Below are 24454 nucleotides of genomic sequence, written 5' to 3'. Positions count from 1 at the left end.
AAATATACATTTAGTGGAAAAAAGGCAGTGTTTCAGGCTACAAGAACTTGACCAAAACATAACACGTCACAGCTATTCCTTCATTCTAATCTTGGGGTCAACAAGCAATATTCTAATTTATAATTAGGCTGCCATTACTTCATAAATAGGCAGACATTGGACACAAAGACTGATCCAAAGGGGATAGGCATAGGATCTCATCAGAATCTTTTTTGAGGGAGCATATGGATTTTGATGTATGCTGGATTAGGCTTATTCTGAGTTCTCTAGTGAAAGACCATATAAGTCTGGATTTCCTGGTGGGTATCTTTCCTCCAACATAGAAAACGCCTGCATCCTTTTAAAGACAGTGAAGAGGAAAGCATCACAGAGGGGTAAGGAGGAGAATCCCAATGTGTGTGGAAGCCAAATCCATCCCTTGGACTTCCACTTACAAGACAAGCTATTTTAATGAGATTTATGTTATTTGCTATCAAAACGACTCTTATACAGTACACATGATTGGTCTTCTATGTCCACCAGTGATCCTTGCTATCCAAAACTGTGATTCCGTTTTCTCACCCATATGTTACAAATGATAATGCCTATAAACAAACCCAGGACAGCACAGTTATGGAGATAGACATGTCCACACACATTTCCTTTTTATGCATTTATCACTTGGAATTAAAAAAGCAGAAACACGAATCTGTTAGTACAACTGACTTAAAATAATTACATTAAAAAAAAAAAGTATAGTTCAGAAACCAGATGTATTTATTTGGAAAAAAAAAAAAAAAGCCAAACACACACAAGAGTATTTCATAGGTAAATGAGTGTTGGGTGTTACTTTGGCAGCATTATTACATCACTAAAGCAAGGAAAAACAATCCTTAGCCTACGGGCTTAAAAATATCAGCAGGGACCAAAAAGTCCATCAGTGGGCGTGAATGTCATTCTATCTTCAGTGTTGAATACAATTTATTTTTAATTTTCTTTCTCTAAATTTTCTTCCCAAAGAAGCTAGCTATAAAAGGACCAAGGAGCTGGGATCATTTGTTGTTGTCATCTGGCGTGAAAATGAGGGAACCCTTCCAAGGATACCAAGTACTAGTGAGCTAGCCCCCAAGATGGGAATAGCAAAACGAAAACAAAGGCAAGCAGCTTGCTTCCAAGGCTGCACAAAGCTTCACAAGTCAAAGCAAGAAAATGTAATTTCATGCAGGAAACAAGAGAAAACTGAAGAGTCAAATGGCAGAGTTCAAGAGCCAACAGAAAGGTGTTTTTAGCAGCAATACTCTGTGAAGAAAGGGGAAAACCAGGCCAACCAGAAAGGCAGCTGTTGCAACAGAGGATGTCTTAACTGCAAAGCCCATTTATAGTCATTTCCCCTGCAGAAGGTTGGCCCTTTCCCCCAACCCTGATTAAGAATAAGAAATCCTTGTTTCATTTGTCCTTTAATACTTCTGACTCAGAACCCTTGTCAAATGAGCTCTTTTGAACACATTTTGACTTTCAGGTTAAATGTTAAATAAATAATATAACAGTCACTCTCTTCACATAGCAACTTTTCCCAGGCCAACAAAAACATGCCTAATCTTGCCCATAAAAAATAGATACCGTAGTCTATTCCAAATGCATGAGATAAAGAACATATTTAGTTGATATCACAACTTTGAAGAAAGAGATACAAAAAGATACAAAAATATTTTGTTGTAGAACAATTTCAATGTTGCTGTTACATTATTTTTGGTACACTTGTCATACGTGTGTACATATAAGCACACAGTGTATTTGATTAACGAAAAACTATCAAAAATAAATAAAAATAGAACATGCATTTCTCTCTAAGACCCTAAAAACTCACAATTCTGCCACAATTTGGTCATCTGTGAAATAAAGGCACTGGGCTAAAATGTAGTCTTTCGCTCCCTTGAAGTATCCACATTTGATGGTTCTAATATTCCAGTGTCTCCAGGCCTACTGTGCTGGTCTCCTAATCTGTCTGCCACATTTCCTCCATGTCTAAAGCCATTCCTCCGATGAAGCCAAACCATAAAATGCTACTAATCTAATGAGTAGCTTTAAAAATACGCAAACGTGCTACTACAGGGCTTGGGAAAGCAATTACTTTAAAGACGAAAGTCTGACTTTCTTCAGTGCCTCTTATTCAAGGAATTTAAGGTATTTCAACAAACTAAGGTTAATTGTGTCCGTGTGATAAGTGTTACCTGTCTCCCTTTCCGTCAAAGGTAGGCTGATTAACCCATTTACCCAACATAATAAGGAATAAATGGAGTCAGAATATATGTCTGAATATCTCGTGTCCTTGATCCAGAGACCCAATTTGCCTGAACAAAAATCCCGCTTTAACCTGAAGAATCTCTCAAATGTTGAAAACATTAGGACAAGGGTCTATGCTTTCATTTATAGGCCACCTTTTCTCTTTAGGTATGCAATATTTCTAATAGTAAGACTGCTATTAATAACATTAAGTTATTAAGTGTAAGTCCAGAATTTCTTTTATCTTCAATTCTCATTTATATCGAGGGTATCATTTTCAATACATGATTTGCAAGATGAAAATCATGAGCTACTTTTGATGAAAAGATGAGCTACTTTTTTGTTCAAAGTAGCTGAAACACAATGGAAAGATACTCTAGTTCTATTAAACCAGGGCATTTTAAAGCCCGGCCTAACAACTTAAGAGTCACCTGGGAGACTTTTTTAAACAGTGACACCAGGCCCTCACCTAGAGAATCTCATTCAATTGGTCAGGGATAGGACTGAGCACTGACAGCTTTAAAAGTTTTCCAGGTGACTGGCATGTGCAGTCACACTTGGGAGGCACTATTTAAGTGCCACCTAGGGCTTGTCAAGCTTAATATACATATACATCAGCTAAGGATCTTATTCAAAATGCAGATTCTAATTCAAAAGTCCTGGGGTTTGGCCTGAGACGCTCCCAGGCAATGCAGATGCTCCTGGTCTATGGACCACACTTTTGAGCATCAGCTAGCTCTCCATTAATACATTGTTATAATTAGTATTAAAGGTAAGAAGGAGTAGAGAAGATATTACAATTTAAGGCAATGTAGTATATTTTACTTCTATGTACAAAGATAATTAATTTTAAAAAGCAACTTGAACCCACAGGAAATGATTATATAACACGGGGCTCCCGTGAACTAAATGAGCTAATATGCATGAGACATGAAGGGCTGCTCCTAGCCCAGAATCAGGACTCAATAAGTATCACCTGTTTCATCACTATCTTATTAAAAACTGAGTAGCAAAGGATGACCACCCATATCAAAAACACTGAACACAGATATATAACTTGTCTTCTGGATAAAAGTAGGGCCTCTACACAGTCTTTGTATTATGTCATTCTCTCCTATACCTAGAACATTTGGTATAGAAATGAAACGTTTGCTCTAGAGTTGAAATGTGCACTACCGAGAACGCAATTATCTGGGATCAGCTTTAAAATACTTCAGGAAAGAAAAAGCAAAAAGGTATACATAAGCCAAATGTTGTGAAATTTGGTACCTCAATGCTTGAACTAGGGGATAGGTACATGGAGGTTTATTGCTCTCTTCTCTCAACTTTTATGTATGCTTGAAAATTCTTCAAAATAATTTTTAAATGTTCTGGCTTTGGATCTCAGCTTCACTACTGATTAGCTCTGTAAAGATCAAGAAATAAGTTCTCTGACGCACAGTCTCCTCTGCAGTGGAACGGGCTGCCATATTAACTACTTAACTACCTCACAAGGATGACTACAAGGATGAAAGGAAACAGCATCTTTTTAAAAAAGAAAAACAACAACAACTAGGGGCTACTGGGTGGCTCAGTCGGTTAAGTGCCCAACTTCGGCTCCGGTCATGATCTCGCTGTTCGTTGAGTTTGAACCCCATGTTGGGATTTGTGCTGACAGCTCAGAGCCTGGAGCCTGCTTTGGATTCTGTGTCTCCCTCTCTGCCCCTCCCCAGCTTGTGCTCTCTCTCTCTCTCTCTCTCAGGAATGCATAAACATTAAATTTAAAAAAAAAAAATAGCTGACACCATTCAGGTCACATTTAAAGATAAATGTAATTTTAACCCAATGGATCAATTTAAGGAGACGCAAAAAGAATGGTAAAATGTTTCTAAAGCAGAAACAGGTGGGTCTATGAAGACCGAAGAGGGTCTGCCATCACCCTGCCATCCCAGTCCTTTCTATGACCTCTTTCTAGATTCCATCAGAAACAGCAACAAGTAGCATGTAATGAGCTCTCCAGAATGCCATGTCTGGAGATAAATGCATAAAAAGGTTTCCTGCATTACAATACAAGTCAACCAAGGATGACCTATAGACAGACACCATTTCTAACTGCTTCACTATTGCCCTGCCTACGTGTAACATGGCTTTTCCTCCCCTTCACTCCCTTCACTTACGAAATTCTCTGAACAGTGGCTGGGGATAACAGTATGGGAGGAAAGTAATGTCTTGAATACATGCCAAATCAAAAGCAAAATATCACTTCTGGTGCTATCTCTTCATAGGACAGAAGTTCAAATAAGAACAGATGGTACCTTTATTACCTGTGACATAATTATAATATGATTACAGAATCATTTAAAAATATCCATTATTGGAAACAATTCCATCGCTGCAGAAAGCAATCATTCACAAAAACTCATAAAGTTTGAAACTTTGCACAGAAGTGCACAATTTCGTAATACATAGTTTAGTCTAAGAGTGAAAGGGAAAAATCATTAAAAATAGTGTGCACTGAAGACAATTTATGCAAATTTCCATTTTTTAAGAATGTGTAGAAGCAAGGCAATATGGAGTCTCGCTTGTGTCCATTACAATTAAGTTGTCATCAAATATTGTGACTCCGAGGGACATGCCTCTCCTCCATCAGAAAAATCTCTGAAATTTGGAATACACTACAAATATGTCAGCCTCCTTCATTAGTTCTAGAAAGGGCAAAAATAGTGAAGTGAGTTCAGAAGTTGTATTTATACCATAGGGGAATTCCGAAAAGAGGCACTTCCTATGTTAATCTTCTACTTCATAATTTCACTCCTAGGATACAAATGAAAGCGATATTTAAAAAAAAACATATTTCTTACAGGTTTCTTTCATATTTGCTCACATTGTTCATATAAGGCACAAATGGAATGCTTAGTCATTGGTTATTTTACTTAGATACTCTTTTTTAAATACAGACATACCTGATATTTTTTTCCTTTAACAGTAACATTCAAAATATCTATGTGTACTATAATTCACCAGGCATAATCATATCTCAGTGTCAATTTCCTTAAAAGGTAAAGCTTATTTCAGGCAAGGTTTAGGCCAAGGATTAAGATAAACACACACAGCCGAAAAGTTGTAATGTATATTTTGTTTTTCCAAGGCCCTAAAATACCTTACATTTCAATATATATAAATTAACAAAACAAGAACTGTCAATGAAACACCCTAGTTGTACTCCTATTTAAGAACTGTAGTCATTTCAAAATTTTTCTTCTATGTGTTAATGTACACCTGTAAACAGCCACCAAATAAAGGTCATATTTGAAGTCCAAGGTTCACAAAAATACCACACGGGGATAAGGAGAGGAAAAGAAAATATGAACCCAAGCTGATTCCGGCAGGGAAGAAATTTTCCCACATATAGAGGTGTTGGTCATGAAGCAAGGGAAAGCCAGACGTCTCAGGATGAAATTAAAGCTCCCTGAATTTACAGACTCAGGGAATCAAGGCAAGGGGCCAAATCTTCTGAGCCTGTGACCTGTAACTACTTCAACTGAAGGACTTGTCAACATCAGTCCAACCAGGTTCTGTTGGATCAGAAATGTGCTTAGCAGTCATGTGAACAAAGAAATAAATGTATTTAATCACCTGCCTCAGAGAGGCATCAAAATTCAGAAACTGAATCATCACGCGCTCTTTTAAATAATCACAACATCAGTTCAAAAAGTGTCGACTAGGCTACTGCCAAACATTCGTCATAGAACAGCAGAGTTCTAAGTGGTAAATGAAAAATTCTGATCTCAAAACAATTTGCATTTGCATCTAAAATGTCACAATGAAACCACATAACTCCCCCCTCAAAATGTTTCATGTGACGTCTCCTTGAAGTGGCTTTCGCTTTAGCTATGTGTGGCTTCCTTTATTTGCTTTAGTGACAAAAATATGAAAATGAATATAAAGAAGCAAAGTCTCTAAAACAAAGTCCAGCAGAATATACAACAGCTAGCACTAGATTTTTTTTTTCCTTTTATGTTTTAGATTAGTTTGTCCTGTAACACCATGATTAAGTCAGTAAGGCCAAGTAAGGCCTAGTTTACACTCTAGTCCCATTGTTTGTGTGCCCTGGCTATGTATTTCTAAAAAGGAAACAGAAGTACTTGCCCCACAGAAATGACACATTTTTCTCTAGCACTTGTGTGCTATACAAAAGCCAATGACAATCTACTCAAATGACTTCCAGGAGTGATAATATTTTAGATAAAAACAAATGCCTATTTTCTATCAATTCATAGATGCTACCTAATGAATTTGGTCTAATGTGTCCTTCAACTTAGTGTTATGGTAGGAAAAGCCCAGGATCTCGAGATGAGACTGTTGGAATCTAAATACAGTAAAACCTTTGATTGCGAGTAACTTGTTCTACGAATATTCCACATGACATCTCTAATAAATTTTAACTTGATAAATGAGCAACATCTTGCAATACAAGCAGTATGTGACGGCAAATGTCACACGATCACAGATCACAACTGAGCCAACAGTTCTTCTCTCCCCTGCCACCTCACTGAAGGATTGGGGGTGATGGTCTCCCATGCTCGGATGCTCTGTCTCAAGCCACGATGTTTGGCAGAAATCAGTGATCTTTCAGAATGTTGGAAGGTGCCCACAACTGACATTAGTGTATTTCTTGTCACTTCAAAGCACCTATGGACAGTCCTTTGCTTTTCCATACAGGAGTAGGCTCAGGAATGCTTTGCTTCATTCTAGGTCAGGCTGCCTGCAGATATAGACCCTTCCTCTGCTAATTGTCAGTTATGTTAAATACAGTATATGACAAGAGTTTATTAATAGCATACTGCAGTCAACATCCGTGAGAGTGTATACAATAGCCCCCATGCAGAAAAAGATTCCACTGAGCTAACAGACATCAGTGATTCCATTAGTGATAGTGAAAGTCGTCCTACACAGTAACCTCCTTTCTCTTGTCTCCCTCACACTAGCCAGGAAGGTTTTCAAAGGTAAGTGCAAGTTAATTTGTTTATTTTTCTTTATATTTTGTATTTTATTATTTTATATGATGTTACAGTACTGTAATCACTTTTATATGAATATTTTGGGATCATGGAACGAATGATCTGAGTTTCCATTATTTCTTATGGGGAAACTCGCTTTGATATACAAGTGCTTTGCATTACAAGCATGTTTCCAGAACTAATTATGCTTGCAAACCAAGGTTTTACTGTACCTGCTCCAACATTTATTTGCTGTGTGACCTTCAAAAGGCACTGCCTCTCCCCTAGCTTCAGAGTTATTGGAAGGATAAAATTATGTAATGCATATGCAAAGCATATGCATTAATATTATTAACATTTTTAGAACAGAAATCTCAAAAATAAGTAAAGGCACTGTATTATTTATGTTAAGATCCTATGAAGAAGAAGCAAAGTAGCTGACAAGTTGAAGTATTCCCTTCAAATATAATTGTGTGAAATGCATTACAAAACATATACTAGCAATAAATACACCAACTTTTTAATCATTATCCCTGGAAAATTCATTCTTCTACTGCCTAAAATGATGAAAGACTAAAATAAATCTCAGGGAAGGCAGAAGCACTGGAAATTTTTTTAAAAAATTATCATTCCAAAGTACAGTCATAGAAAAATACACTAATTAAGTAAGGAAAAGATCAAGGACAACCAATTATACAAGCACTTCCTTTTTTTTGTACAGAGGCCACAAGCTTCTTAACATATGTGGGATTTTTTCCCATGTTACATATGTAGAACCTAAAATAAAGATTTGTGTACTCACTCATCTAAATTGACCGGTTCCAAAAATTCATTTGGTTGTCAGCCTTAGGTAAAAGGCCTAGGAAAATCTACTTAGGACATAATTTGGGGCAAATAACTAAAAAGAAGAATCAAAAGAATCCAAATGTTTAATTAAAAGATCTAAAAAGGCTAGAACCAGAGGACAAGGTAAGCAAGATTAAATCAAACTTGAGGTATTCCTTTAAATGTAGTGCTTTGTAGAATTGTATAAAATAATTACTAAATCCAGAGTGGAGGAGACTTGACTTAATATATTTACATGAACACCTGGGTCAGGTGTTCGATAAGTCAAGAGTACTAGGAAAAATAATCCAACTTGAACTATATCAATTAAAAAAAAAAAAAAGTATGATATTGGAAGGGGAAAAAAGGAAGTACTGATGTCATTATGCTTTTGTGATGAACAGGTATATCATTTCTGGTCAATTTGTTTGCTGGTGGGGGAGGAGAATATGACTAATTATATGCTAGGCATCATGCTAAGCACTGGGGAGATGAGTGGACAAGGCCTTGTCCTGGTTAATTTCACAAAGAGAAAATTTTGTTGCAAATGTTTGTGACATACTGTGTGTACAAAGTACAAGAAGTATCACAGACAGCTATGCCTGAGAAGATCAGAGAAGCTTTAGGCAGAAGAGGGACACAATAGAGAGCAAGAATGTTACAGAGGTAAAGCAAATACAAAGCCATGGAAAGTATCGAAATTTTTTAAGTAGTTCAGTTTAGTTTAATCAACTTTGTATAGACCAAACACAGAGAAGCATTGAGAATACACTTTGAATAAAAAGACGTTCTCTCTGCTTTCAAGAACTTATATTGTCATCAACTGAAAAGACTTAAATTCAGTACAATGTGACACATGCTACATTAAAAGTATTTTCAAAATTCATGCAATAGGGGTCAAATTCTACAATATATAAAGAGTTCCTACAAATCAGTAAGAAGAAGATCAACAACCACATATGGGATTAGCATAATCAGATGTTCATTTTTAAAGGATCCCTCTAGTGGGAAAACTAATTTATGAGAAGGGACAAGTTTGAAAGCAAAAAGACTAATGTTGGGAAGCTATTGTAGCACTACGTGAAACATTTAGAAAACTTGAACTGAATAACAGCTTTGTTTAATTGGATGGATGATGGTAACATCAGCCAGGCTAAGGAACACAGGAGAAATACCCCACTGGATTTTCACCATACCCATCTACAGCAACTGTTCTGTATAGGGTTTGAGAGAAAGCTCCAGAGGAAAAAACTAGGTTTCAAATATAGATGTGTTACTCATCAGCCTACAAGCAGCACACACCTGTCACCAATCCTATGCGTGTAAAGCTATGAAACTGCATGGAAGAACTTGTAAAAAGAAAAGGAACATCAACATTCAGGATTCAGTCCAGAGGAGCTGGCAAACAGGTCAAAGAGGAAGCCCACAAAAGCCAATGAAGACAATGTTTCAAGAAAAAAGAGGTGGCCCATTATGTCAAATACAACAGAAGCCAGCAACTGGACAGTCACTGGTGACCTCTGCCAGTCTCAGAGGAATGGCAGAGGCCCTCACACTACAGTGGATTTGACAATGGGTAGGATACTTCAATGCAGGTTACTTCCAGAAGCAAAAAACTTTGCTTTCAAAGGAGCTGTCCAACAATGAAAAAACAAAAACAGAACAAAAAACACACCATCCCCACAATGCTTAGCATGTACTGAGGTCTTTTGGGGGGCAGGCAGTAAGCTAGGCATTTCACATACAATTCCTCTCATAGTTTACAATAGTCTTGCAAAGTTGAAAAATTAATACTATCCGTTCCACTTTTCAGTAAGCAAAATGGGTTCAGTGTTGTTACATGACCTCCCCACAGACACAGCTGGTACATAGAGAAAGCAGGATTTAAAAGCAGATTTTATCAAAGTGGAAACCAATGTTATTTCTACACTCTGATGCTGCTTCTTCATCACTGTAAATATTCTACAGGGGTGGGGCGGCAGGGCTTATTAACCATTTAATAGGAAGGTGGTTTTCCTTTTTTTTTTTTTTTTTTTTTTCGGAAGATAGTTGAACTAGTTGGCTTGACTTTGAAAGCCTCTTCCACATTCCACAAACCATGATTCTTTCTCATACACCTTGCTCACAGGTGAACTGTAACAGCTACAGAATTCCACATATGAATACTCAACACTCCTTTTGTAGCTCCTTTTATTCCATCTATATTTACAAACGAGCCCATGCTCTAACATTGTGCTTATATACAAGACACAGGAAAAAAACAATATTGCTTCCCTTTATTTTTGCCAAAAAATTAAAGTACAAACTATAAAAAACAGTGAATCACTCCTTTACTGTCCTCCACAGCATGTAGTATCTTCTGCTATTAAAGTAATTACCACTTATGTTGTGATTTGCTTCCCCCGCCCCCACCACCACTACGCGCGCGCGCGCGCACACACACACACACACACACACACACACACACACACACACACACACTAGATAGCAACCTTCAGAGATTGCCTACTTTAAGCCCCAAGAACACAGCACAGACCCAGGCAAGCAGTGATGCACGCATGGACAGGATGGAAGGATGGATGTGTAGGAAAATGGTCTGATAAGTGAAGGAAACAATATATTTTCAACAGTCATTTTATACTCAATAATGGATTATTTAATCTATTTACCAACTAGGGTATTACAATTATATCACACTTGAAGGGAGCAGAGAGAAAACTGAGTGGTGCAAGAGGCATGGCATTCTTCTTCAAAAGGAGACATGAAAGTTTACTCTCAAAAGTCTCCTAAAGCACAGGACTTTTCTTGAATTCAATACTACCCAAAGGCCAAGGCCAAGCTCATCCTAAATAACAATTCATGGAATTTTGGCCATGGCCCGTGGGAGATGTTTGAAAAGAGCAGGCTGCATAAAGCACTTTGAAATCACCCCAGGATATTTCAAGATCTATCCAATCTGCAGATCTGGCTAATGAAGGTACACTCTCTAAGTGCAGAAGTCAGCCTTTCTGTCAAGATGCACATGACATTCACTCACATAATACACTAGCATGCATGAATCCAGATTGCAATAAACTGTCCTCAAAAATGTCCACTGGAATAGAGCAAACACTGCCATAGGCTATAAGAATGTACAATTTCCACTGTGATTAACGGTGTATCAGAAGATCAAAAAGCCCGTACGTTATGCAAGATGCCCACCATGATAGCTACAGTTCCATCCCTTCTCCTGCATGAGGAAAAACATCAGAATACAAGCGAACGTAGTATTTTAGGGTTGAACAGGAATCCACCCTGGCTTATATATAGATATTTTAAAATAAGTCATTTGCAAACTTCTGTACGTTGTTGTCAGTAGCTGTTAATACCTCACAGCTGAGTGTAACACAGAAATGTGTTGTGACACCATAGTTGGAAGGCACTGGCCTCTTTTAGGCCTCCGTGAAACTTAAACTAGGTATCAAATTACAATCGAACTCACTAGGTTAGCCAAATTCAATGGCCTTAGGAGCTGTATATTATCAACAACCTTCAAAGACTAGGTGCCCAGAAGAGTGAGCAAGCAGAGAAGGCAAGTTTGGCTCTGGGCAAGCAGGGTGCTGAGCTGCCTTCATGGTGCGACTTGAAAAGTAAACAAGGGACTTGGCCTGTCCTCAATTACCACACTAATATCACCATGCTATCATGCTGTCTTTATTACTGGTCTGTATTACATATAAAAGCAAGTAAAAGGAAGGCAACACCTCCAGAAAGTCACTGCTAAAATGCATCTGCTATTCAGATTTTCTGGAAAGCTCTGCATATAGAGCAGGTTAGGTATTTGAACCTTCAAGCTGCAGGACCGGGAGATGACAGTGGAAGGGAATTTCAAAAGGAAGCCATGAGGAGTAAAAGCATCATGGCAGTAGCAGTAACCCCCCCCCCCACCCCCCCCAGCCAAGGGACATCAAGGGATACAAGACTGGATCAGTGAAGGACCTGAAAGTTTAAGGGTCAGCATGAGAACGCAGAAGAGAAAAGCAGGAGTACTTAGGCAACCAAGCTCAAGGTGCTGGAAGTTCGATGGAAAGAGGTAAGCCAACATGTACCTTTACTCACTTCTCCATTTTCCAAAGAACTTGACAATCACCATGGTTTAAAGGAAGGCTACTGGGCTGGAGAAGGACCCAGAAACAATGTCATGTGGGGAATAGCCAGAAGACTTAACAACATGAAAGTTGCTTTTAATATCAAATAAGCTCTCTTGTGAAAGACAGATAAGGCTCATCTTAGGGAACTCTACAGGGCAATGTTAGGAACAATGATTGTGTACTCCAGAGCAGTAACTGATGTCAAACCTAAGGAAACACTCTGACAAGTAGAAATGGCCAGGTGAGAGCAGGTCTTAGTCAGTAGGGGGCTCCTTCATGCTTTCATGAAACAGTGCGATTAGCATCCATCACAAAGGCTGGACAGAACATTCCAAATTGGGGATGGACTGAGCTAGATCACTGCCACACCTTCCAATTCCAAGAGTTTGATTTGTTTGTTTTGCTTTGGCTCAGACACTTTGGCAAGTGTAAGAGGTAAAAGCTTTCCCACTCATCTCTCAGTCCCTCTCACCAGTACAGAATCAGAGGACTGGCTCCAGCCCAGATGAGGAGTTAGATTCCCAAGGTTTCTTCCAGCTTCAAAATTTTGTAATTCTAGATTTAGATCACATTTACAACCTGAATAAATGAGAATCATCAATTCTCTCCATTCCGAAGATCACCCATAACCCATGCCAGTGTTAAATGTCCATGACTGGATTAAAAAAAAAAAAAAAGTCACCAAAATCCCTGATGCTTCCAGGTAGTGTTTTTTCTTATTCAATTGATAGTGGTGACAGATTAACGTAGGAGTGTGACCCACTGTAGAAAGAGACTTATTAATACCTGAAATCTATAAATTACCAAACTTTTCTTATTCAAACTCAATAATCTTAGTTCCTTTCACAATTTTAAGTCCTTTAACCACTTGGGGAAGGGGGAGGAACCTCTTTTTTTTAAGAACCTCCAAATTTTCTGCATGCATTTCTGAAAGTGCATGTGGAAATGAGACAGAGTAGTCAAGTAGAATTCTGGCCAGAGGTGTAGTCAACAGAGAGATTCCTCCTGACGGCCGACTGCAAATTGGCAGTGACAGTGATGTGATTTTAGGTGAGAAATTATAGTTTCCCTGGTCTTCAACTCCTTGAAAGAAAAGTGTTTTTGCACTAGGGAGACAGACTAAATCCTAGCCCATAAACGGGGGCTTGGAAAGCCTGCTTCAGTGGGGAGCCATCTGACCAAGTGCGGACTAGGTCAGATCAGTGGTGCTCTGTAAGGACTGGGCTGAGAGCAGGTGCCTCACAACATACCCTCTCCCAGCTGATGTGGATCCCAGGGCTGAGTTTTCAGAAAAACATCCACCAGGTAGACGTGCCATCGGCAGAGCTGACTCACCAGCAGCCTGTACTCACGGAATGGGCCTGAAGATTTTTTATTAGTATTACACAGACATGTCTTATCTGGGCCTGCAGTATGTTTTACATCTCTGCTCTGATTCCTAAACATATTGACTTTTATTCATTTGCATTTGTGTATTTATCTAAGTAAGCAATGTAATTGTGAAGTCTAATCTGGGCCTCCCAGAGGCTTGTCATAGTGGCTCTCTCTCAACTTGGTATCATCACCAGTCTTCCTGAAGGAAGAAAACATCACCTACCTCTGAGAAAATAGACCTATATGTCCTTTGACTGACAATGAGCCACCGACAACCAAGCACTCCCTGGGTAAGCCAGTCCTGCCCGTTATGCTTCTGTAGTCTGTCTATTGGGCAAAAAACATAGAATCTCAATTAACGAGAGAGCATTTCAGAAATACATGTGAAAAAAACCCTTCTACAGCATTGGCACTTATGAAACAAGAAACTCACCAGATGTTTGTGAGCTGTCCATGACTTAGGATCCACAAAATTTCATAATAGAAAAGAACTCTATAATTTGGAAATTCAAATCCCTCTTATCCTTTATCTGTTATTTTGTTCATTTACCAACCAACGTATCAAGGGTATATTCTACAGTAGGCATTGTACTGGGGTTAAATATACCAAGATAAGTGGAGGCAGGCCCCTCTCTCCTGGAGAGGAGGCAGAAAGGTAAATAAGTCTTCACAGAGCATGCTCTAATCAAAGTGTCCTCCGAGAAAATGAAGAGGCTGAGTCCCCTTACTCCAGTTGAAGGTTTCAGGAGATGCGGTCCCAGAGGAGGTGTCCTCTGAATCAAAGCTCAAAGGATGAGAATTGAAAGATGAGAACTGTTACCGTGACAATAATCAAGCCCACACACAGAAGGTATGCATGTACTTTATTAGCATTAAGTAGGCACAGCAGACCAACAATGCCAGGTTTAATTTAAAAAAATTTAATTCCTTTGTAAAAAGCAAAATAATAATAATAACACAAACTTGGAAGTCCTGACTCAGGTTCTGTCATTGTAAGAGAATATATTGTGCTTTTAATTTAATTTGATAAAACGGCATGGCTTACAGGATGTTTAAAAACAAATGTCAACGATGGCTTGAAGCCCACTTAGAAGAATATAAGGAGTCAGCAGAGCTGGTGCCACATTTTTTTTAACTTCTCATAGCCCATATATCTTCCCATTGGATAGAATCCAATGACATTTGGGGGCCAGCGGAGGGCAGGAGGAGGGCAGGAGGTTATGTTGAAGAAGGCTGCGTTTCTGAATTACAAAAGCATTACAGAAAATGATAAATTGAGATGTAAACAAAGGAAGAGGGGTTTTTCTGGTCTCGGTTTGTTTTGTTTTGTTTTGTTTCATGGAATTTTCCCGATCATTCTCTCTTCAAGTCCAAATCTAAACAATAATTAAAAAATATAAATCACCCAATATGTCAAACACTGAGTGATTAACATATCTTTTCTCACCTGTCAAAAACTGATCAGTCTAAGGGGAAATACAACAAAAACCGAAAAAAAGCTTTCAAGTTCAAGCTAATATGCTGAGTTGAAAAGGAGTTAGCCTTTTAAACTCAGCTGGCGTGAAGCCAGTCCAAATGACCAAACAACAAAACTTCCCTGAATCTAATTATATCACCTTATTAATGCCTCCCTCTCATATTCTATTGTCTGATGTGGCTGGAGAGGAAGTATTCCAAAACCATACAGTTATCATATAGAACCATATAAAAAAGACAGAACTTAATACAATTGTACTCAAAATAAATACATAATTTGTCTCCATTCATTGCTTCAGGAGGTGTAGTGAGAATTGTGCAATGTTCAAAGTCATCAGACAAGAACTGATTCAGGGCATAAGAAGCAAGGCATTGAGCTAGGCAACACTGATTCGATGACCATGGTTTTCAAACTAAAACTCTGAATATACATATTAACAAAAAAAATTTGTGTACCTTCCACGAATATGCAGCAATCTGGGAGACATAGTTCAGACACCGACCTACCAGAATCTCCAAAACATTCTACTACTACACAGAGACAACTGAACATTTTAAATCAGAAGTAACAGCTCCTCCCCCCAAAAAATAAAAAAAATAAAGTGGGTCCATACAGTTACCGTATGGACAGTATAAGAAGAGACTCTACATCTCAGAAACTTAGAGCTAATGGGATCTTTTAAAATTTAGCTCTGTATGAATAAAACTCTCTTTCTGAACATCAACCATCGTTCTTCTGGCTTCCTAACTGTAGGAAGTACCTGACACTGACAAACCCTGTAAGGTGGTCTGTCATCATCTGGAGGCAGCTGGGAACATAAATCTCTGGTCTCTACTTATGTGTTTTGCTTTCTGCAGACATCTGCAGAATTTCCAGTTGCAAGAGAGAGAAGTTCATAGAAAGTCAGACAGACCATCCTTTTACAATAGAGTAGGAATATACTTGGTATAAGGCAAAGACATGGATTAAGGAAATAAAAAGAAGAACACAACATTCTATTTCTGTGATGTCTCACAAAGCATAGATCGAATTCTAAAACTGTAATATTTTAATGATTAATTACTGCTTTCTCAGTCAGGGTTTGTTTTTGTTTTTAATATCAGGGTTTCAGTTACTGCATGTACATTTGTGAAAAGGATTTGAGATCCCAGCCATAGGCCCAGGTCCTCAGTTTGCCAGTCCATCTGATTTAAGCCATTATTCAGAACACCTAACCATAGAGAAATATGAAGTGTTTTATTTGACTTCTTATATGAAATATAATTGATGGCTTATCATGATACAGCCTGTATGAATACAGAAGATGAAAATACGGTAAAATGAGTTAATAATGCTGAAAATGTCAAGATTACTAAAGACTTAGTTTACAAACTGAAACCGTGTGTCAGTGCCGACATTCCCACCTGATGACTATTTTTTAAAAAGGAGTGAAACACCTACGAAGCACTGGTTGTTGGTTTTGCTTGAGCTTTCTCTAGAAATTCGTAAAATCCTCAAACCAGACCAACTGTATCGGCCATTATCTGTAGTTCAGACAAAGAGGCTTATGATAACAACCTTCAAAATAAATGTCAATAAATGTTTTAGTAGGAGAATATGCTATTTCTTTTTCTGTGTATATATTTACCTGAATAGAGAATAACGTTTAACAATTTTCCTTTAGTAAACCTCATGCCAAGATCAAACCAGATTATAATATCTATCATCAGAATGTTTATTTCTGCTAAATACAGAGATATAAAAGCTCCCTCTCCTATTGAAACTATTTTATACAGCTAGTAATTCAGTAAAGCAAAGTTTGAAATACTATGTGACATCTTAAATATACCAAAAGAAGTGACACTGTCAAACAGGTTTTCAAGACAAAAGAACATCTTTGCTAAAGGAAAGAATTTGCTTACACTTACCTGCATTCTAGTCCCACCTGTGACCGACCATGCTATCTATTCTGTCTCCATTTCTTCAACTATAAAATAAATGCCACCATAAGCTACTGTTGTAGACCCAAGGCATTCACAGACTTCAATATTAATTGTTCTGACTATTCTTGAGTGACCCTGAAAATACATTAACACATTGTCATTTGTAATTCTGTGTCAGCAGTGACTGAATTGCCATTCCCAGGCAAGTGGACCCAGCGTGACCTCAAATTCCATTTGAGGATCCTCTGGTTCCCAGAAGTGAGGGGTGAGTACAATTTTACAAATGAGGAAAAAACCTGTGACTTACAATACATTACAGTGGAATTGTAGAAAGTTGGAATTCAAAATCTCACTGTCTCTCTCTTGAATATCAAGAGAATGCTACACCACAAAGTTGCTAAAAAAAATGACAAAATGATTTTTTAGTATTTACCAAAGTTCCAGATTGTGAATCATCATCATTCCCTATAGTTCAGGAGTGTCCAATATTTTCACAAAACTTTCAAAACAGTAAATTAACTGGTTTTGCTAAAAGGAGAGTATGTCTAGAAAAATGCTGTTTTCCAATGAGGTCACTCTAAATGGACTCTTTATTTGGTTTCGTAATTAGTTCCAACTTTACACATGGCTGACACAGAAAAGATAAGGAAAAGCATGAGAGACCAATTATAAAAATTATAAACGTACATCAAAGTCATATTTCATATTTTTAAAATTATAAATAAAACAGGTCATATTTATGGAAATGAACAGATTTAAAAAATGAAGTAGACATAAAAAGGCATGTTTTTAAACTAACATAAACAAATGTAAAACTAACTAGATTCTAAGCTGTTACTTTTTTCACATTTTAACTGGATGTCTTAAAATAGATTGCTCATTTAAAGTACAGGTTCTTTCCCCCAGTTTCCAAAAAAATATTCTTTTCTAAATGTTAATTTCCTATTCGATGGCATTTTAGAATCATTGGAAGTTCCCCGAATCACAGTCTCAATTGTTGCCTAAGGCTTTTGTGTTAGTTTACAAAATGTTTTGAAAATAATGTTTTGTTACATTTACTTTATAGTAGAAATCCTGAAAGAAAACACTAACAGATCTAATTTGTAATTAATAGCATTAATTTACATGCTACTCACTACATCCCGAAAAGAATCTGTTCTGTTAAGTATATTAACCATGCCCAAACCGTGTTGTTTATATTATTAATTAGATTAGCAGACCCTTTCTTCACATCCATTGCTGATGGAGACTTCAGCCACCAAACACTAATGCTTAATCATAGTTTCAGTTAACGACACTGAATTAATGAGGTCTTACTGCACTCAAATGGAAAACCAGATAGATAGAATATACTATACTATAGAATAGATGGTCAATCTAAGTAAAATAAATTCACAATGAGCTCCTCTTGACACACCACAAAGAAATGGCATTATTTAATACTTTGCTTCAAAATCCAAACATGATCATGATTACTGATGTAGCATAGCTTGATGTTCTTTTTAAGCAATATTACCATCTCATTCAGCTAGAAACACTGGCAGCTTGAATCTTTGTTTACTTAATATTTTGCTTAGCTACCAGCTTCTTGCTTATATGATCTTAGATATCCTTCCAGAATTTCCCTGTGTGTATTTTGTCTTCACAAACAGTATATAAGCTGACAATACAAAGAAAAACAGCTTGTTTTGTTTTGTTTTGCATTCCCCACAGCCAAAAGCAACCTGACAGACACAAAGCACAAATTCCCTACCTACAGTTTTTGAGAAAACCCCCAAAACTCTTCCCAGGCATTTACTCCCCATCAACCTGCCATGCTATCTGGAATTTCTACTATTAAAATCAGTTCGGGTTAAGGTAAGAAATACCTCATTAGAAAATACTTGGAGATGGGAACAAAGGGAAGGGAAAAAGAAGTAACAAAGCAAGGTACTCATTAAATACAATTTCATTTCCTCCAAGTGTATGACTTCCAAATAGCTAAGTTCCAAAGCCAGGAGGGAGTGTTAGGGCTAGACACGGAGTTAAAGGCAGGGACGGGCAAGGAGAAATAAAAAGAAGCCAGAGTTTGGAACCAGGCCTGTGGAGCACCACTGCAGAGAAAAACCAGACTATGTGGTGTGTTGAGGGAAAGAAGGGAGAGTAGTTATTCTTCTATTTACTGCCCTCCATCTTTTGCCATACAGTTACGCATATATTTTGTTTTCTTAAAAAAATGTAAAACAGTAAACGGGTCAAATTACTCCGATTTCCAACAAATGGCATTCCCAAGATCTTTTCTATGAGGTTTTTTTTTTTTTTTATGTTTTCCATTGTTTTTATCCAAGAACAGTCAAATTGAAACAGCACCAGTTTTGCTAAATGAGAGGTAAATTTTTTTGAGGTAATCTAAATAAATGCTTCTCATCTCCAGTGCTGCCATTCCCTTTCATTTTTAAGATCTGGAAAACTGATCAGGGCTCTGAACACACTCTAGAAGATGCTACAAACCTGAAACATCGCATAGTTAGTTGAGACTTAAACTCAACCTACCTTTCTAAAGCTGCATTCTGGAAGTACAAATCAAGAAAGCCGTCACATCATGGTATTACTACAAACAAAACCACAAGCACAGCTTTATTTGTAAACAGCAAGTTGTTACACAACAAAAGCCAGATCACACTAATGCAGATAACTGTAAACAAACACCATGGCATGCCATGGTAATAATGATCCAAATACTTCTTATTTCTATATGCAACCAAATATTACTATCTGTATTGTAAAAGAAGAGGAAGTTTGAGGAGCACAAAAATTTCCTCGAGGATAACCCCTTTCCTACATTAAAGAATCCTGTCAGACTACTGAGATGAAGTTCTAGCAAAATTTAAAGTCATGGTTCCATGAACTATGTCTTACCTAATTTTGTAAACCTGAAAAATCATTTGGTCATCTATTTTCCATTCATCATTCATGTACTTTCTACTCACTAAGCATGTGTATACGTAGGGAAATGCTATCTGTTAGAGAACTGGTAATCAAAACAGATTACCATTTCAAAATAATCAGTTATAAAAATCATGTATGTGACCAAATGTTGATCCAACATTCAATAATGCCTTTTAAAAAGCCAACAATATAAAGTCTATAAGAAAGCATAAGAAAAATAACATGCCCACCTTAAAATCAGGATTCATCAATAAAAGTTTTTTTCTATAAACAAAATTTCACATTTAAAATTTCACATCAAGATCCCTATAAAAACAAATACAAAATTACCTTTCCCTATTTTGAGACTTTCCTGTTTTCCTATATTAACCACGTGTGCATTTTAGCTCTACAAAAATATGTAAACCATTTTTTTTGGAATTAAGGAGAATCTGTGTACTTACAATGAAGACTCATCTATAAAAACATTATAATATAGCATTGGAAAAAAGCAAGACCAAATAGGCATAGAATGGCTGAATGGACTCTTTCACATTAATTGGTAAAGACATCAAGCCAGAATGTATAGACAATTCTACATTCTTCTCTCCATGACAATTTTACATTTACACAGAGAACCCACACTTTGTGATTTAAAACAGGGAACCTGAAGTTATGTATGCACATATGACTGACTTTTAATTGTTGACACATTTACTGCTAGCACTTTAATTGTAAGCTTTACACTGTTTTGAAAACAGGCAATCTTAACATACACTGGAGTTACACCTAAACATCACACATTAGGGAGATATTTGTTATTCTCCAATATTTCAGCAAAAGGTCTTAATTTTTGAAAATGTCAACAATAACCCTTAATACAAAGCATAGTTCTTTGGAATCGATTTGAATTCACTGTTTACATGAGGAGCCATTACTGCAGAGAGAACAGTTGTTCATCTGTAGTCCTACTTCGAGTCATTTTTTGCAAAGGTATTTCCTCCTTACTTTGATGAGTCTATGAATACTGCATTCAAGTAGGAATGATTCTAATATAATCAAAACAAGAAAAGATATTTTATTCTCTTTTTTTTTAAAAAGAGAAAACAATCCCCCTCCCCCATCACCACGCACACACACATACACACAACTTTAACAACTGAGCAAATGTGAATGGAGCAATGAACAGTTCTGTCGCCCCAGAAGGACTTCTGTATCATGGTCTTAAGGCTGCGGAGTTACTTCACCTAAGTGCTATGGGACCAATGACTTTATTGCCTTGCACTCAACTTGCATGGCCACATTAGATACTATCTCAGTTCTATACACCACACACACACACACACACACACACACACACCCCGCGCGCGCGCGCACACACACACACACACACACACACACACACACACACTCCACACCAGCCAGTGCTATTTGCAATTTCTAAGGCCCGTTCCGTGCCTAGCCCCTACCCCATCCCTGCTTTGCTCCGGGTCCTAACCCTAGGAACGAGGGATACTACTTAATCCTGGAGGATCTGCTCTGTTGTCCCATCCTTCCAGGATTTGTAGGATGGTTCCTCCCCAACTCCACCACGGAACACAACGAGGACGGCGGATTTTCCCGGGCAAGAAAGACCACTGCCTGTCCCCTTCCTCACCCCACGCATCCCCGATTCTCTACGCCAGGAACCTCAGGGCAAGGAGTATACGATCCCGGGGCAGGGGAGAAGAGGCAATAACAGGAATCAAATGGCCCGTTAACAAGGGGGTGCCAGGGGCACGGAAGAAGCGAGCCGGGTGAGGTTACCACCAGGGAGGTGTGCTCCAGCGGGGAACCATTCAAGAGCACTGACAGGTCGGCGGGGGAAGGAAGGCTCCGGTGGCGAGGGAGGTTGGAGAACTGCTTTTCGTGTCTTTCTCAGGGCCTGCGGGGGAATCCCGGGGCGGCGCGGCGGGACTCTCGGGTCGTTCCCCGCCTCCCGCGGCCCCCGCGCGTCCCCTCGGCCACCCCCTCCGCCTGCGGCCGCCCCCGCCCCGCGCGGAAGGAAGCGCCGGGCTCCCCCCACGCTCTCCCGCTCTCTCGCGAGTCCTGTGCAGGCCCTTTCAGGGGGAGGGGGAGGGGGCGCGGAGGGAATTGCTGCAATGGAGCTCCGAGAGAACCCAGCCCGAGCGAGGCAGTCGGTGGAAAGCCACGGCCACATAAAAATGCCATATTAATTTTTTAAAAGCCATAAATCACCCCTCCCTCTGCAAAAGAAAATCATAAACCCGATCCCATGCAAGCCTGCGAGCAGCCACCCACTTCCTATTTCTGTCACAGCAGCTACACCCTGCCAGCAACCACCCCCCGGGCGCCCCCTCCCGCCACCGCCACCCCCGCCGCCGCCGCCTCCCCGCGGCTCAGCCATTTGCCAACTGACGCCCCCGTAAATAAAAATGCCCCAAGTGGGGCTGGGTGGGAGGCTTGGGGGGAAGGCGCGCAAAGGAGGGGGGGTTCGAGGGTTGCACAATATCCTAGAAGGTCCGTGGCTGGAGCAAGGAGAGAACCGGGGGCGGGGGGAGGGGAGGCGAGCCGTGAGGGTTCCTGCGGCACACGGTGCACCGGGGCGACCGCGGCGCGCCGCTTACCTTTCACCACCCTGTCGGTCGTCGACAACTTGGGATCAATTGCCTTGGGCTCGGACATCTCCAGCCGCCGGGGGACAGCGACGCGCTGCTCGTCCGTCCTACTGCACACCCCGACCGGACCGGCGGGCCAGACACTGAACGCCGCCGCCGCCGCGCTGCAAACCGCTCGGCTGGAGGTCTGGGCTTCTGAGCTGGCTTTAAAGTTACTGCCTTCTCGCGCGTCCCTCCTCCTCCTCCTCCTCCTCCTCCTCCACCTCCTCCTCCTCCTCCACCTCCTCCTCCTCCTTCGCCGCCGCCGCCTTCACTCCTCCTCCGCCGCCGCCGCCAGCCTCGCCGACTCCGCTCCGGGCTGCGCGTGTGTGGTGGTTATTTATTTATTTTCTAAGCACGCCTCTTGGTTCTTCTTTTATTCTTGGGGGAAGGGGGATGGGGAGGAGAAGCGCACACAGGAGCACCCACCCCGGCAAGGAGACCCGGCACCGCGGAATGAAGCCCCACGCGCGCACTCCGCCGGGATTAAGACCGATCACATGGGGAGGGCCGGGGGCGAGACAGAAGAGGCAGGGCCGCCGATGTCAGTGCCACCAGCCGTGCCTCGGCGTCCCCGGCGGCGGAGAGGCGGCCGCCGCTGCTGCTGCTGCCGCCGCCGCTGCTTCCCCACACCAAGCGCCGCTGCTGGCCCCGCGGCCGCCGGAGACGTCCCGCCGCTGCGCTCGCCCGCGCTCGCCTCTGCCTCCCCGCGCCGCTCCTTCACTCACACAGGCACAGCCGCGGAGCTCGGCAGACACAGTCCCGGGCGCAACCTACCCTCCTCCTCCGCCGCCGCCGCCGCCGCCGCCGCCGCCACCGCGCCCGCCTCCGCCTCCTCCCCTTCCTCCTCCCGGCCCCCGCCTCCAGCGCCCCGGCAGCCTCCACCTCCCTGCGGAGCCAGCCCCCCGCTCCCCGCCCCGACGTCGAAGCTGCGGGCGCCCATTGGCTGGCGCGCGCGTCAGTTTCTGCTAGGTCGCGCCCTCGTCGTTCGGCCCTCCTCCCGCTCCTCCTCGCCGTCCCCGCCCCCCCCTCTGTTTTCTCCCAGCTGCCAGTCCAGTGGGCCTGCCGCCTCCGCCGCCCAGTCACCGCTCAGGTGTCACTGTTGCCGGCAGGCCGAGACTAGGGAAGGAGAATGGGCAGGGGGTCGCGGCAGGGAGGAGCGGGGCTCTACCCTGCCACCCTCAGCCCGGTGTGGCTTCTGCCCCTGGACCCCGCACACTCCCCCGCGCAGCTTTGGCAACTGTGCCTAGTCGGCTGGGTTAAGCCGCAGTGTGAGTAGCCAAGTGCGGAGGGTGTCTCCGGGTGTGTGCGTGGCCCGAGAGAGGGCAAGAAGGGGGGAGGCAGGGAGAGGAGGGAAGAGGGTGGGGGTGAGGAGCACCGAAAGAGGGCGGAGGAAGGAAGAGCGCGGGGAGCTGGGGGCCCGCGGCACAGCTGCTGTCGCTGTCGCTGCAGCAGCTGTCCAGGGAGAATCGCCAAAACGGCGACGAATAAACAACTTACCTTGGGGAGACGGGCTCCGGCTGTGATGGGTGTACGGTGCATTTTGCTATTGGGGCTTTTTGATGCGCGATGTGCTGGTTATTAACGTTTCCCCACACATACACACGCATCCACACCTTCTGAGAAAGGGGCCGCTTCTCAGCGTCGCGCCAGGGAGGTGGCCGAGTGTGTGGGACGCGCTAGCCAAGGAGATTGGGGACGGGAGTCCAAGCGACCCCGGGCAACTCTGAGTCACCCGGGGCCGCCCTGCCAATCTCCAGAGACAAATGATGGGCAGGAGACACACTGGAGAGGGTCGCCTTTTCCCTGTTCACGCGCGCACGCAGCCACTAGTCGGGACTGCTGGCAGCACATCTCCAATCATCCGACGTCCACTTGGTGCGCTAGGTGTGTGCAGGGCCCTGAAGCCCAAGGCGGATCC

General features: G+C 41.2%; 1 protein-coding gene across 4 annotated transcripts in view; it reads right to left on the bottom strand.

Moving 5' to 3' along the window:
* The window catches only part of PPP3CA (protein phosphatase 3 catalytic subunit alpha), a 326963-nt gene extending 302732 nt beyond the window's left edge, over positions 1 to 24231 (bottom strand). For 2 of the 4 annotated variants that reach the window (XM_053901382.1, XM_053901383.1), the window contains exon 1: positions 22504 to 22746. In XM_053901382.1, coding sequence (XP_053757357.1) covers positions 22504 to 22561 — 58 coding nt within the window. In that variant the 5' untranslated portion in view covers positions 22562 to 22746. Of the gene's footprint in view, positions 1 to 16954; positions 17014 to 19501; positions 19560 to 22503; positions 22748 to 24033 lie in introns of those variants that run through there. The other 2 variants (XM_053901384.1, XM_053901385.1) reach the window with 2 other exon arrangements.
* Positions 24232 to 24454: the final 223 nt, after the last annotated feature.

Source organism: Panthera pardus, unplaced genomic scaffold, assembly GCF_024362965.1.
Source record: "Panthera pardus isolate Hobbes unplaced genomic scaffold, ASM2436296v1 HiC_scaffold_13, whole genome shotgun sequence".
Lineage (NCBI taxonomy): Eukaryota > Metazoa > Chordata > Mammalia > Carnivora > Felidae > Panthera > Panthera pardus.
The sequence above is the reverse complement of the archived record's forward strand: the minus strand, read 5'-3'. Positions and strand labels throughout refer to the sequence as shown.